This window comes from Nerophis ophidion, linkage group LG23 (assembly GCF_033978795.1).
Source record: "Nerophis ophidion isolate RoL-2023_Sa linkage group LG23, RoL_Noph_v1.0, whole genome shotgun sequence".
Taxonomy (NCBI): Eukaryota; Metazoa; Chordata; class Actinopteri; order Syngnathiformes; family Syngnathidae; genus Nerophis; species Nerophis ophidion.
Window position 1 is genome coordinate 30293576 of NC_084633.1, and position 13982 is coordinate 30307557.

The 13982-nt window shown below is 40.5% G+C and overlaps 1 protein-coding gene across 2 annotated transcripts in view; it reads right to left on the bottom strand.

Annotated features, from left to right (window-relative positions):
• Positions 1 to 13651, bottom strand: part of LOC133541044 (histone acetyltransferase KAT7-like) — a 70252-nt gene extending 56601 nt beyond the window's left edge. For both annotated transcript variants that reach the window (XM_061884091.1, XM_061884089.1), the window contains exons 1-3: positions 13469 to 13651; positions 12318 to 12462; positions 6801 to 6980 (exon numbers count right to left, since the gene is read on the bottom strand). In XM_061884091.1, coding sequence (XP_061740075.1) covers positions 6801 to 6980; positions 12318 to 12462; positions 13469 to 13483 — 340 coding nt within the window. In that variant the 5' untranslated portion in view covers positions 13484 to 13651. The remainder of the gene's footprint in view (positions 1 to 6800; positions 6981 to 12317; positions 12463 to 13468) is intronic.
• Between the last annotated feature and the right edge of the window lie 331 nt (positions 13652 to 13982).

Genomic DNA, 13982 nt, shown 5'->3' on the forward strand with positions numbered 1-13982 from the left:
CATCAGCGCTAAGATTGTCATTAGTGCCAACCCTCCCGATTTTCCCGGGAGACTCTTAAATTTCAGTGCCCCTCCCGAAAATCTCCCGGGGTAACCATTCTCCCGAATTTCTCCCGATTTCCACCCGGACAACAATATTGGGGGCGTGCCTTGAAGGCACTGCCTTTAGCGTCTTCTACAACCTGTCGTCACGTCAGCTTTTCCTCCATACAAACAGTGTGCCGGCCTAGCCACATAATATATGCGGCTTTTGTACACACAAGAGCGAATGCAAGGCAAACTTGATCAACAGCCCTACAGGTCACACTGAGGGTGGCCGTATAAACAACTTTAACACTGTTACAAATATGTGCCACACTGTGAACCCACACCAAACAAGAATGACAAACACATTTCAGGAGAAAATCCGCACTGTAACACAACAGAACAAATACCCAGAACCCCTTGCAGCACTAACTCTTCCGGGACGCTACAATATACACCCACCAAAACCCCCCAGCCCATCTCCAGAATACGGAGGTCTCAAGGTTGGCCAGAATGAAGGTTGTGCCAGATCTTTAGGAGCAGAAGAAAAAAAGTTGTGAATGAACTATCCCAAGCATCATCTGTTGCGTTCACAGCAGACTGGTGGACATCCAGGGAAACTATGTGACGATAGGCGCTCATTTCTTCACAGCAGACTGGGAGATGAGAAGACACGCCCCCTCTATGAGAGTCACCTTGCGCAGGTACTGACACAAGCAGTGGAGGAATGGAAGATAAAGAAGCCCAGTACTAATATCCCAGTCACAACTGACAATGCCAAACATAAAATAAATTCAGTGAATGAGGCAGCACTGGGACCACAGGTAGGGTGCTTTGCACATGTAGTGAATTTGGCATCACATCTCAGTCAATAGGATGTAGCGCCTCCTTGGGAGAATCAGGAACGTGGTTTCTTACATCCACCCAAGCACAACAGCTGCTTATGTGCTTAAGACAAAGCAAGAAATGATAAAGCTGCCTACCCATAAGCTCATACATGATGCTTCAACAAGGTGGAATTCCCCTTATGATATGTTGGAGCATCAGGCAGCTATATACTCTGCATTGACCCACAAGACCCTGAAGACAAATGTCAAAGACATCACCACCCAGTCTGATGAGGATGTGAGATACAGAGTAGGTCTTACAGGTGCTTAAACCCCTCAAGACTGTTACATCTCTGCTGAGCACTGAAACTTCACCATCTGTGTCAATGATCCTGCCACTGAAGTGTGGAAGAAAGCACCATCACTCGAGTTGGCCATTAGAGAAGACCTGAATCCCAGATACACTTCACCCCCTACTCTCCAGGACTACCTTCACAGAGCTACTTCCCTGGATCCCAGGTTTAAGTGCCTGCCTCACATGGACTCTTCCCTACGCCAGAGGAAATACAGTGACCTCACGACTGATATTGTGAGCAGTCAGGGCATTGAAGACTGTGATGACGTAAATGAAAATTGTAAATTTAAATATGGAAGCACGGTGGAAGAGGGGTTAGAGCAGGGGTAGGGAACCTATGACTCTAGATCAGGGGTCACCAACGCGGTGCCCGCGGGCACCAGGTAGCCCGTAAGGACCAGATGAGTAGCCTGCTGGCCTGTTCTAAAAATAGCTCAAATGGCAGCACTTACCAGTGAGCTGCCTCTATTTTTTAAATTGTATTTATTTACTAGCAAGCTATATTTCTTCAAACTTATTATGATTAAATAAAAAAAAAAATATTCTGGCAAATCTAGAAAATCTTTAGAATCAAATTTAAATCTTATTTCAAAGTCTTTTGAATTTCTTTTAAAAATTTTGTTCTGGAAAATCTAGAAGAAATAATGATTTGTCTTTGTTAGAAATATAGCTTGTTCCAATTTGTTATATATTCTAACAAAATGCAGATTGGATTTTAACCTATCTAAAACATGTAATCAAAATTCTAAAATTAATCTTAATCAGGAAAAATTACTAATGATGTTCCATAAATTCTATTTTTAAATTTTTTCAAAAAGATTCAAATTAGCTAGTGTTTCTCTTTTTTTTTTCGGTTGAATTTTGAATTTTAAAGAGTCGAAATTGAAGATAAACTATGTTTCAAAATTTTATTTTAATTTTTTTCCTGTTTTCTCCTCTTTTAAACCGTTCAATTAAGTGTTTTTTTCAATCATTTATTCTCTACAAAAAACTTCTGTAAAAGGAAAAAATATATACAATGGAATGACAGACGGAAATACCCATTTTTTATACATATATAGGTTTTATTTATGAAAGGTAAATTGAGAAAATTGGCTATTTCTGGCAATTTATTTAAGTGTGTATCAAACTGGTAGCCCTTCACATTAATCAGTACCCAAGAAGTAGCTCTTGGTTTCAAAAAGGTTGGTGACCCCTGCTCTAGAGCCAGATGTGGCTCTTTTGATGACTGCATCTGGCTCTCAGATAAATCTTAGCTGACATTGCTTAACACAATAAGTAATTAATAATTCCGCTGGTAATCACAATGTTAAAAATAACGTTCAAATTATAAAACATTCTCATGCATTTTAATCCAACCATCCGTTTTCTATCGCACCTGTTCAAGATGTCGCATTAATGGTAAGAAGTATTATATTTATGATTGTTTAACTTTTAGAATAACAATTTTATTAAAAAGAATAAGAGACTTATTATTCTCAAAAAATGTTGGTCTTACTTAAAAATGCACGCATTTAGTTGTATTCAGTCTTAAAAAATATTATATGGCTCTCACGGAAATACATTTTGAAATATTTGGCTTTCATGGCTCTCTCAGCCAAAAAGGTTCCCGACCTGAGTGCATCTGCCTCACAATACGAAGGTCCTGGGTTTGATCCTGCGCTCAGGATGTTTGTGTGTGGAGTTATTAGCATGTTGCGTGGGTTCCCTACGGGTACTCCGGCTTCCTCCCATCTCCAAAGACATGCACCTGGGGATAGGTTGATTGGCAACACTAAATTGGCCCTAGTGTATGAATGTGAGTGTAAATGTTGTCTGTCTGTCTGTGTTGGCCCAGCAATGAGGTGGCGACTTGTCCAGGGTGTACACCTCCTTCCGCCTGAATGAAGCTGAGATAGGCTCCAGCACCCTCGCGACCCCAAACGGGACAAGCGGTAGAAAATGGATGGATAGATGGATATTTAAATCTATATACATTTGTTTTCCAGTAATAATGGCTTTTATTAAATTTTGCCACATTTTTCATGTCTATGAAACATGTTAAAAATAAGATATTATGCCTTGTGTACTTCAAGTTGATTTTGTATATTTTAATTTAATAATTTAAAAGTGTTCTGCGATGAGGTGGCGACTTATCCAGGGTGTACCCCGCTTACCACCTGAATGAAGCTGAGATAGGCTCCGCGACCTCAAAAGGGACAAGCGGTTGAAAAAATGGATGGAATTTAAAAGTGTTAATAAGAAAAAAGACAAAACTTCTGTTTATTTGTCTAGTGTTTTTTTGTTTTTTTGCTGATCCGAAAAACGATCCGATCCGTGACTCTGATCCGAGAAACGATCCAAACCGTGAGTCTTTTGATATGTTACACCCCTAATGGCAATAGTATTGTTCATCAGCAAAATTTCGTAGGCTAATATATTTTCAACCAAAATGTGTTATCGGCCCAGGCCTAGATACAAAGTGAGCAAAATACATGTGAAGTGAACTATATTTATATAACGCTTTTTCTCTCGTGACTCAAAGCGCTTTACATAGTAAAACCCAATATCTGAGTTACATTTAAACCAGTGTGGGTGGCAGTGGGAGCAGGTGGGTAAAGTGTCTTGCCCAAGGACGCAATGGCAGTGACTAGGATGGCGGAAGCGGGGATCGAACCTAGAACTCTCAAGTTGCTGACATGGCCACTCTACCAACCGAGCTTTACCGCCCCAATACTGCTTTAAGTATTGATTAAAGACTACATAGAGGACAAAAACAAATTGCAGCAGAACAGTACGGATTAGCAACGGTACAGTCCGTATCTCAGTTTTTGGACTAGTTTCGGTTTATTTTCGGTACATTTTTTTGTGTTTAAGGATAGAAAATGTATGTCCAATTAAAATTGTCTCTGCATTTTGCCAAAAAAAAAAAGTATCACTGGCACAGTGAACACTATAAGAAAGGGAAAATATACTGCAAAATCTACTTTTCTTACATATTGGTACCTGTTTTTGTGTATTTGGGATTTCCCTGAGTCCTGAAAATTTGAACTCAAAGCAAAAAGGCATCCAGGAGACATTTATAAAACAATCTGTCAATCTTTAATACTTCTTCTAAACGAGTAGTTTGGAATTTGCCCAATTTGTGACATTTTTTAAATTGGTGACATTAACGGATACGTCCATACATGGTAGAGGTTTTCCCAGACTACAGTGGCGGACTCGCGCAAAGCTCTGTAGTCAATAATTTCCTTTTTGTCTATCCTCTTGGTGTGGCGTAGACTAGCTCATACATGCACATGCATCCTCCGCTGTTGCCATTTCTAATATAAAGTAGCGTATAGTTTAAAATCATATATGTCAGTAGACTCCATATGAAGGCGCAGTCAAAACGGTATATCCTTAAGAGATGGTTAGTAAGCGGTTTGAAGATGATCTTTAAAACATCATCTTTACACATTTTTGACCAAAGAATCCCCATTACATGATATATAGACCACGAAGAAGCGTTTTAAATGTATATATATATTTTTTAATATGACCCCTTTAAGCAAACAGTAACTAAACACCACTTCCAAAAGGTAAAGTGCCTCCTACTTCTTGACTACTCAAACATACATCATATACTTCTCATCAGTGGTTTGGCAGCAGGACTCACCATCACACCATAATTGCAAGTAATGACCCAAAATAAAAATGTGCAAAGTAACAATGTGTGCCAGCATAAAACTAGTTAAATAATTATTTCAAGAACAAGTTTTTAATCTTCAAATTGTGGATAACAACTTATTTTTTGGCAAAACAAACTCAATAGTGTCTGTGGAGATTTTTAGTACATGGTAGACCTGTGTAGTTAAATCTGAGCAAATAAGTAAATAGAAAGAGTGATTAATAATATTTCAATATAAAAATATTTGTCTTCTGATTAACTCGGTTGGTGGATGTACTCTTAGTCTGGACCAATAGTTCGGTCCCATGTATTACCTGCGAGTCTGGATCGTGGGCGAAATTAGTTTGGGCAACAACGAACTGCGATAATGGCAAGACTCTTGTCACTCGCGTGGAATATTCAACAGGTTTGAATGAAGCTTCTTTAAATTGTTGTCTTTCAACTTTTCCCCTTCTTTTTTTTCTTCTGTACAATATGAGGAGGGGGAAACCCATGGGTTGTGGCACGACGGTGCTTGGACATTGCATAGCAGGGAGGGCTTTTTGCAAAGGCACACACACACAGTACAAAATGAATTACAAAACCGAAAAACCGCAGTCCAGAAGGGCGGACTGTCCCGTGCCGGGTGGACCTAAAAGTCCGGTATTTTACCTTGTACTATTGCATACCTACTGTAAATACAAATTGACTTTCTTCCATTGCCTTTTTTTTCCTTTTATGTCACAATTATGGGCTTCACGGTGGAAGAGGGGTTAGTGCGTCTGCCTCACGATACGAAGGTCCTGAGTAGTCCGGGGTTCAATCCCGGGCTCGGGATCTTTCTGTGTGGAGTTTGCATGCCCTCCCCGTGACTGCGTGGGTTCCCTCGTGGTACTCCGGCTTCCTCCCACTTCCAAAAGACATGCACCTGGGGATAGGTTGATTGGCAACACTAAATTGGCCCTAGTATGTGAATGTGGGTGGGAATGTTGTCTGTCTGTGTTGGCCCTGCGATGACGTGGCGACTTGTCCAGGGTGTACCCCGCCTTCCACCCGATTGTAGCTGAGATAGGCACCAGCGCCCCCCGCGACCCCAAAGGGAATAAGCGGTAGAAAATGGATGGATGGATGTCACAATTATACATACCGAACATCATAATGTTAGATAGCACCCAATCTATTCGATGTGGTCCAAATATACAGTACAGGCCAAAATTTTGGACCCACCTTCTCATTCACAACACAATGGATGGTCCCAACCCTGTTGATAAAGCGAGAAATTCCACTAATCAACCCTGATAAGGCACACCTGTGAAGTGAAACCCAGTTCAGGTGACTACCTCTTGAAGCTCATCAAGAGAATGCCAAGAGTGTGCAAAGCAGTAATCAGAGCAAAGGGTGGCTATTTTGAAGAAAGTAGAATACAAAACATGTTTTCAGTTATTTTAACTTTTTTTGTTAAGTACATAACTCAACATGTGTTCATTCATAGTTCTGATGCGTTCAGTGACAATCTACAATGTCATGAAAATAAATAAAAAAATGCATTGAATGAGGTGTGTCCAAACTTTTGGCCTGTACTGTAATTGTGGTGGGCCGCCACAAATAAATTAATCTATGGGAAAGACTATTTAAAAACTTTTTTTTTGTTTACCTATTAATGGTTGGCCTCTTTCAGTCTCAAAAGACAATAGTCTGCGCAATGGATCGAAATTATTTAAATAGGTTTAATTTTAATTTAATGACAAAATACAAACTACTACAAAGACACTTGATTTTGATGTAAATTGAGATTGCAGTGCCTGCTGTGGCTGGATAGCCCAATTCTTGAATGGCAGTATCTGTTGCAATTGTTTACCTCTTAAATAGCAACCTGCATTAACAGTCTTTAGAGCACGAAAACGCCAAAGGAAACACACGACTCATGACTGATCTCAACAAACGTGTACTAAGTTGTTACACTCACCATGAGGCTCCACATCTGAACCTGATGTTCTGCCCTGGCGCAGCGGGTACTTTTTGGCCGTGGTGTTTGTCGTGCCCTGCTGGCTGCGCGTGATTCTGCGCCCTGTGGAAAACACTGCTGCCTCCAAAACTTCTTCGGGGGCCACAGCTGCAGGAGAACTGCTTTGTACTATGGAGTTATCTAGAGCAGAGAAAAGTATTATATTTATATAGATCCACTTTTTTAATCACTCACATGAAACAGAGACAAATCTGCCAAAGAAACTTCAAAATGTTATCCAAACGCACCACAGTGATACTGACGCTTTTAGAACTCCTGTTGCCAAGACAAAAATTTGCGGAAAGAGTAATGAAATGTAGTAAATACGCTCCAATTTGGCAGCCGTACCAAAAAGAGTTTACCAGGGGTGTGTTGAAATTGAGTTGTGTTGTTTAATATGACCAAATCATGCAGAGTAAAAATTTCTTTTTTTTTAATAAATTACAATGGGAATGAGTTATGAAAATGAATCATTACAATCATTCATTGGCATTTAAAAAAATAAATGCCTGAATAACTATGTGTTCCAATACAGTATCTTCCCAGTGCGGCCACAAATGGGCCTTCATGAGCTGGTGGAGGTTCTTGTCTTCGCCCAGTTTCAAAATAAGATCTTCAGTCTGGACAGCATGCGTATAAGCAACGTAGAAATGACTAAGTAAGCCATCCATCCATCTTCTTCTTCTTATCCTAGGTAGGGTCGCGGGGCAGCAGCCTAAGCAGGGAAGCCCAGACTTCCCTCTCCCCAGCCACTTCATCCAGCTCTTCCCGGGGGATCCCGAGGCGTTCCCAGGTCAGCCGGGTGACATAGTCTACCCAACTTGTCCTGGGTCTACCCCGTGGCTTCCTACCAGTCGGACGTGCCCTAAACCTACCTAGGGAGACGTTCGGGTGGCATCCTGACCAGATGCCCGAACCACCTCATCTGGCTCCTCTCGATGTGGAGGAGCATCGGCTTTACTTTGAGCTCCTCCCGGATGACAGAGCTTCTCACCCTATCTCTTAGGGAGAGCCCCGCCACCCGGCGGAGGAAACTCATTTTGGCCGCTTGTACCCCTGATCTTGTCCTTCCGGTCATAACCCAAAGCTCATGACCATGGGTGATGATGGGAACGTAGATCGAGCGGTAAATTGAGAGCTTTGCCTTCTGGCTCAGCTCCTTCTTCACCACATCGGATCGATACAGCGTCCACATTACTGAAGACCCCGCACCGATTCGCCTGTCTACCTCACGATCCACTCTTTTCCCACTCATGAACAAGACTCTTAGGTACTTGAACTCCTCCACTTGGGGCAGGGTCTCCTCCCCAACCCGGAGATGGCACTCCAGCCTTTTCCAGACGAGAACAATGGACTCGGACTTGGAGGTGCTGATTCTCATTCCAGTCACTTCACACTCTGCTGCGAACCGATCCAGTGAGAGCTGAAGATCCTGGCCAGATGAAGCCATCAGGACCTTATCATCTGCAAAAAGCAGAGACCTACTTCTGCAGCCACCAAACCAGATCCCCTCAATGCCTTGACTGCGCCTAGAAATTATGTCCATAAAAGTTATGAACAGAGTCGGTGACAAAGGGCAGCCTTGGCGGAGTCCAACCCTCACTGGAAACGTGTCTGACTTACTGCCGGCAAAGTGGACCAAGCTCTGACACTGATCGTACAGGGAGCGGACTGCCACAATCAGATAGTCCGATACCCCATACTCTCTGAGCACTCCCCACAGGACTTCCCGAGGAAAGACTAAGTAAGCCATTTATAAAATGTTAGTACAAGGAGTTGTTTAAGTTTAGGGCAAGGGAAAAGAGAAGGGCCATCACGTGACCTAGAGGCACTTCCGGGTTTCAGGCGATGGTCTAGATCTAGAGTCCCATTAGGCTACTGTTTATTTACCTGCATCAGTGCAAAGTTGGACGTATTTTGAAAGGTTTGGAGGCAAATATCGAGGATATAGAAATATAAAATCGAGGATACAAGCGGCCAAAATTAGTTTTGTCAGAAGGGTGGCTGGCATCTTCCTTAGGAATAGGGTGAGAAGTGCAGTCAACCGAGAGAGACTCGGAGTAGAGCCGCTGCTCCTTCGCTTGGAAAGGAGCCAGCTTAGGTGGTTCGGGCATCTCGTGCGGATGCCTAATGAGCGTCTCCCTAGGGAGGTCCTCGTTGCACATCCCACTGGGAGGAGACCCTGCGGCAGGCCAAGGACCAGATGGGGGGATTACATCTCTCTGGCCTGGGAACGCTTCGAGATCCCCCAGGAGGAAGTTGCTAATGTTGCTCTGGAGAGGGAAGTCTGGGAGTCTCTACTGGAGCTGTTGTCCCCTTGACCCGATTCCGGATAAGCGGTTGAAGATGGGTGGATGGAGGCAAATACACAAGCGATCATGAAATAAATATTTAAAATGGGATGGAGTGGCTTTATGCACGCTTAAAAAAAAAAATTTTTTAAGGTTTGAACCATTCATCATCACCAAGACGTTACTCCTCGCCTCGCCCTCACTTCTTTGGACACTTACAAGGAATTAGAAAAAGAAAAATTGGAAGCACATAACGTCTTTACATCTGGAAGGGTCCACAAATTAAGCATTAATCGGTGAAAGACAAAGTTGGGCTTATTTGTGCATCGCCAAGTAACACATTTGATTGACATAACAAGTGCCGTGCTGCTGTGATAATGACGCTGATGAGAAAAAGGACAAATTGGTTTGCAGTTGATTTTTGCTACAAATATTAGTCTCTTCTACAATTCATGTGTGCTGTTTTTTATGCTGTGAAGTTCATATTTTGTCTCATTATTTAGCTGTAGATGACCCTGTTGTTCAGCAATGTTTTGCCAGCGATATCAAGATTCGGTATATGCGGTTGAGCCTAGGTGAGATTTATTAATTGAGTTTATTAATACTATTAAGGATATTTTCTTGACGCTAACAAACACCAAAAACGTTTTAATGTGTTCGAAAAAAAGTACTTGGCTTTTCTGTGCAACACCTAAGCTTTTAGTTACTCTTATGAAAATCGACAACGGAAATACAGTGGATTGGACCAACAATAACAATATTTATTACTAGGACTAATAAACATGACGTTAGTTTATTTGCACAATGACAAAATAACAAACTAATGCTATTTTTGTATTGTTCTTTTTTACATATAGTTCTGCTCTCAAACACTACTAATATAGTAGAGCAGTGGTTCTTAACCAGGGTGCGATCGAACCCTAGGGGTTCAGTGAGTCGACCTCAGGGGTTCGGCCGAGGTCAAAACACACCCGACACTTCGTGTAAATACAAACTTCTCCCTGTTGGCATATTACGGATATACGGCAACAGCTGATTGATTTGCAGGTGTGTAATTTGTTGTGAGTTTATGCACCGTCTTAGTTTTGTTGTTTGAACAAGGTGATGTTCATGCACGGGTTTGTGCACCAGTAAAAAAAATATGGTAACACTAAGTCTTTATTACTTAGAATATGTTCCCCTAGTGTGCAAATAAATCTAAATTAAGTCTTTATTACTTAGAATATGTTCCTCTATTGTCCAAATAACTCTAAATTAAGTCTTTGTTACTTAGAATATGTTCCCCATACTAAAGTGTTACCAAAAACATACAACTTTGTCTTGAATTTGAAAAAAATAAACATTATATTTTTCACTATAGAAGAGTTTGGTGAATGCGCATATGAAACTGGTGGGGTTCGGTACCTCCAACCAGGTTAAGAACCACTGTAGTAGAGGAAAAACAAAAAGTTTCTCAAACAAAACAAATGTTCAAACAAACATTTTACAAAGTGATCGCTGGAGACACAAGCGGTCGGGTTCTATTCCACAAGATCATTAAAGTTATATTTTTAAGAGCCATTTCATTCTACGCATTTTCTTTTTTCCCTGACTCTATTACCATTCTGAAGGACTTCCCAAGAACAAAACAGCAGAATGACATTTTCTGCTCAAACTTTACACTCCCGTTCACTTGTTTTAATGCCACACTCAGGCTGCTTCACCATTGTGTGAAAAAGAAAAAAGGAGGTGATGTCATATGCAAATCAGCAATAAACAACGTGTGTGACCTCAATCAATCAATCAATCGATGTTTATTTATGTAGCCCTGAATCACAAGTGTCTCAAAGGGCTGCACTAGCCACAACATTGTCCGTTCATATCCCACACCAGGGCAAGGAAAAACTCAACCTAATAGGATGACAATGAGAAACCTTGGAGAGGACCGCAGATGGTCGTCATATGCAAATCAGCAATAGACAAAAGTGTGGCGTTACTTGGCCTACAGGATGTGGCTACGATAAACCAGATGTGTTATATGGGACTGACGTTAAAAAAGACAAAGACTTGCATTGTAGAACAAGCACGTACATACAAAATATAACAAAAGAAATAAAAAATATTCTGCTTACTGACATAATCTCTCATCAAATGTTTTCTCTGCACAACGACATAAAAGCGCCAATATGGAAGGAGACGTTACATCATATCTGTTAAGCCTTGCAAAAAAATTGAGCAATTGGTCGATTTGACGCTATCCCCAAAAAGGCCTGGAGACAAACTGTACCCCTCTCAAGGATTCCAGCATAACAGTGTTTTTTTTTTAATATGGTTGTTTTGTTTTGGCACAGTGCTGGCAGTTTTTGAAGTAAAAAATGCAGCACTTAGTTTAATGATGATAACTTGGATTGATCTCCTGTAGGACCTTTTAAGGAACCCAAGGACACAATTGTAAAACAGTGGTTCTCAAATAGATTTACTAGTACACCAGGGAGGACTTCAAATTTAAAAAATATCTACTTCATATAGTGTTGGAAAAAAATGTATTAGATTCCCATATTATATTCCCATATCAACTGATTATATGATAATAGTTTACAGATTTACAAGGATATGGAGAGATGCAGTAAAGAACTTTTATAGTTGTATGTAACTTGAAAAACTGAAAAAAATACATTATACGTTCTGTATATATGTAAAGTATGCATTTTTATTTCCAAATGTTTAAAGCCATATCTCTAAAAATAAGCACTGTTATCAGCTAATTTCCTGACAGAATGGACTCCGACTTCATTGAATAAACAAACATCTAATTAACTTAACAATACTAATTTACAATTCAATAACTGCACCCACTACTGTACCTATATCTATGATCCCCTTCTTAAGGAGTCATCTTTTTCCCCGTCTGGGATTTTTTTTTAGTTTTTCCGGATGTGGGCTTGGATCAGGAGAGGTCGTGAAGCCCTTTGAGACATTTTTAAAAGCGGTAGAAAATGTATGTGTGAATGATTTTTGGACAACCTTTTTTGTGTTTTCCTCTTTTTAAGTACAAGCTTGCGCACTGTTTACGCATGGGCACTGTTTCACAGGTACCAATTTGGAACCCATGTCGAATAATATAAACACGAAACAACCACACCCTAGGCCTGACACGTTTGGTGATGTTTTTTTTCTCGATAAAGACAGAAACATTTTTCAAAGTTACCTTGAGTGCTTTGGCTGAGACGTACCGACGTTCGAGTCAGGCGCGCGTTCTTACGTTGCTTTGCGTTTCTGACTGTTTCGGTTGGCTCAAGATCGGCAGAGAAATCCGAGTCCTCTGTCCCATCTGAACTGCTGCCTGTGGTTCTCTGCAAAAAACAACAGGAATAATGAATCCCTAGTCATATGTAATAAAAGTAACTAGGAACAGATTTCAATGTCTGTGTTTATTTTATTTTTTTCTTTTCTTTACCATGGGATAATCCATCATAGACCCCATCCTGGGGAAGGAGCATTATCTCCACTCTAATACTGTTATTTGAATTATTATTTTTTATTATGATAAATGATTAATTATGATATGTACATCAGATTTTGACTATAATAGCACTATAATGTTTAATTTAATTAGACCTTGCACGGCAATTAACTCAAACTATGATAATAAATACTAGCTTTATAGAGATACCTCTTTGAGTTAATCAAGCCAAGCAAGTGTAAGGTACCTGATATTGTCTTCCGTTATTTGTTGTTTGGAAAAAAATGAAAACATTGATTTAAAGCCTGATCATATGTTCATGATAGACAAATGACAAACGAGACGTCAGTCTTTAACAATGCACGTCATTCAAAACTTACAGTATGAAAGCTAAACACCTAATTTGCATACAACCAATAAGATATGCGGAGAGGCGGGGCTGTCTGACGACGAACCAATGAAAACAACGCTGAACAAAATTTTGACCAATCACTTGCGTTGTTTTGGTACAGACACAACGCACCAGCCTCCAAACCAACGTAAAGTTGTCGTATTCATGGCAGTGGAGGTTATTATCATAAACGCATTTCCCCCAACGGGTAGATTACTCTCTTGAAAATCAAATAAACAGTTTTAATCTAATCTCAGTGTCACCTAAAACTGAAAGACAACTCAGCAATACACATTTGCTACCAAAACGACGACTCTTAGGAATTAACCCATGTTGATATAAAACGTGCACCACCAAACACAATAATGTCTAAATGTATTGTGTTTAATTTTGCTAAGTCATTCTATTTTTCTTAACGTTACATCATATTTTAAGCTATGACGTTATGTTATGCTCCAGCTACAGTCTGCTCTCAAAGCTGATTTGTAACAAACATATGCCTTACCTTTCTGCGGGGCATGTTCACATATGTGACGTGACGTATCGGACAGATTCTCAATCTGTGTATTGGGAGAAATGTAACCCAGATTCCATCAATATTATTAACACATATATGATCGTTTCAATGTGAGCACAATTAGCTGGAAACCGCGCATCAGTTCCGCTTTTTCTTCTACCGCGCATGCTCAGTCCGTTGACAAAATCCTGCCGTGTGGAAAAAGACACAACTTTCATGTGTTTAAAACAGGGGTCTCAAACTCAATTTGCCTGGGGGCCACTGGACGCAGAGTCTGGGTGAGGCTGATTTCTTACAAAAGGTATTTTTCAATGTATTTATTTTTATTTTCAACTCAAACAAAATGAGAATCAAGAAATGTGAGGCAATACAAATTAAATAATTTAAAACAACAAATAACGATTTGAATAGGTCCAGGTTATTGCAGGGACTGTTATTACTGACGGACAGGTGTCGCGGTGTGACTGCAGCCAGGCACTTAAGAAAACCCTCCTCTCCATGG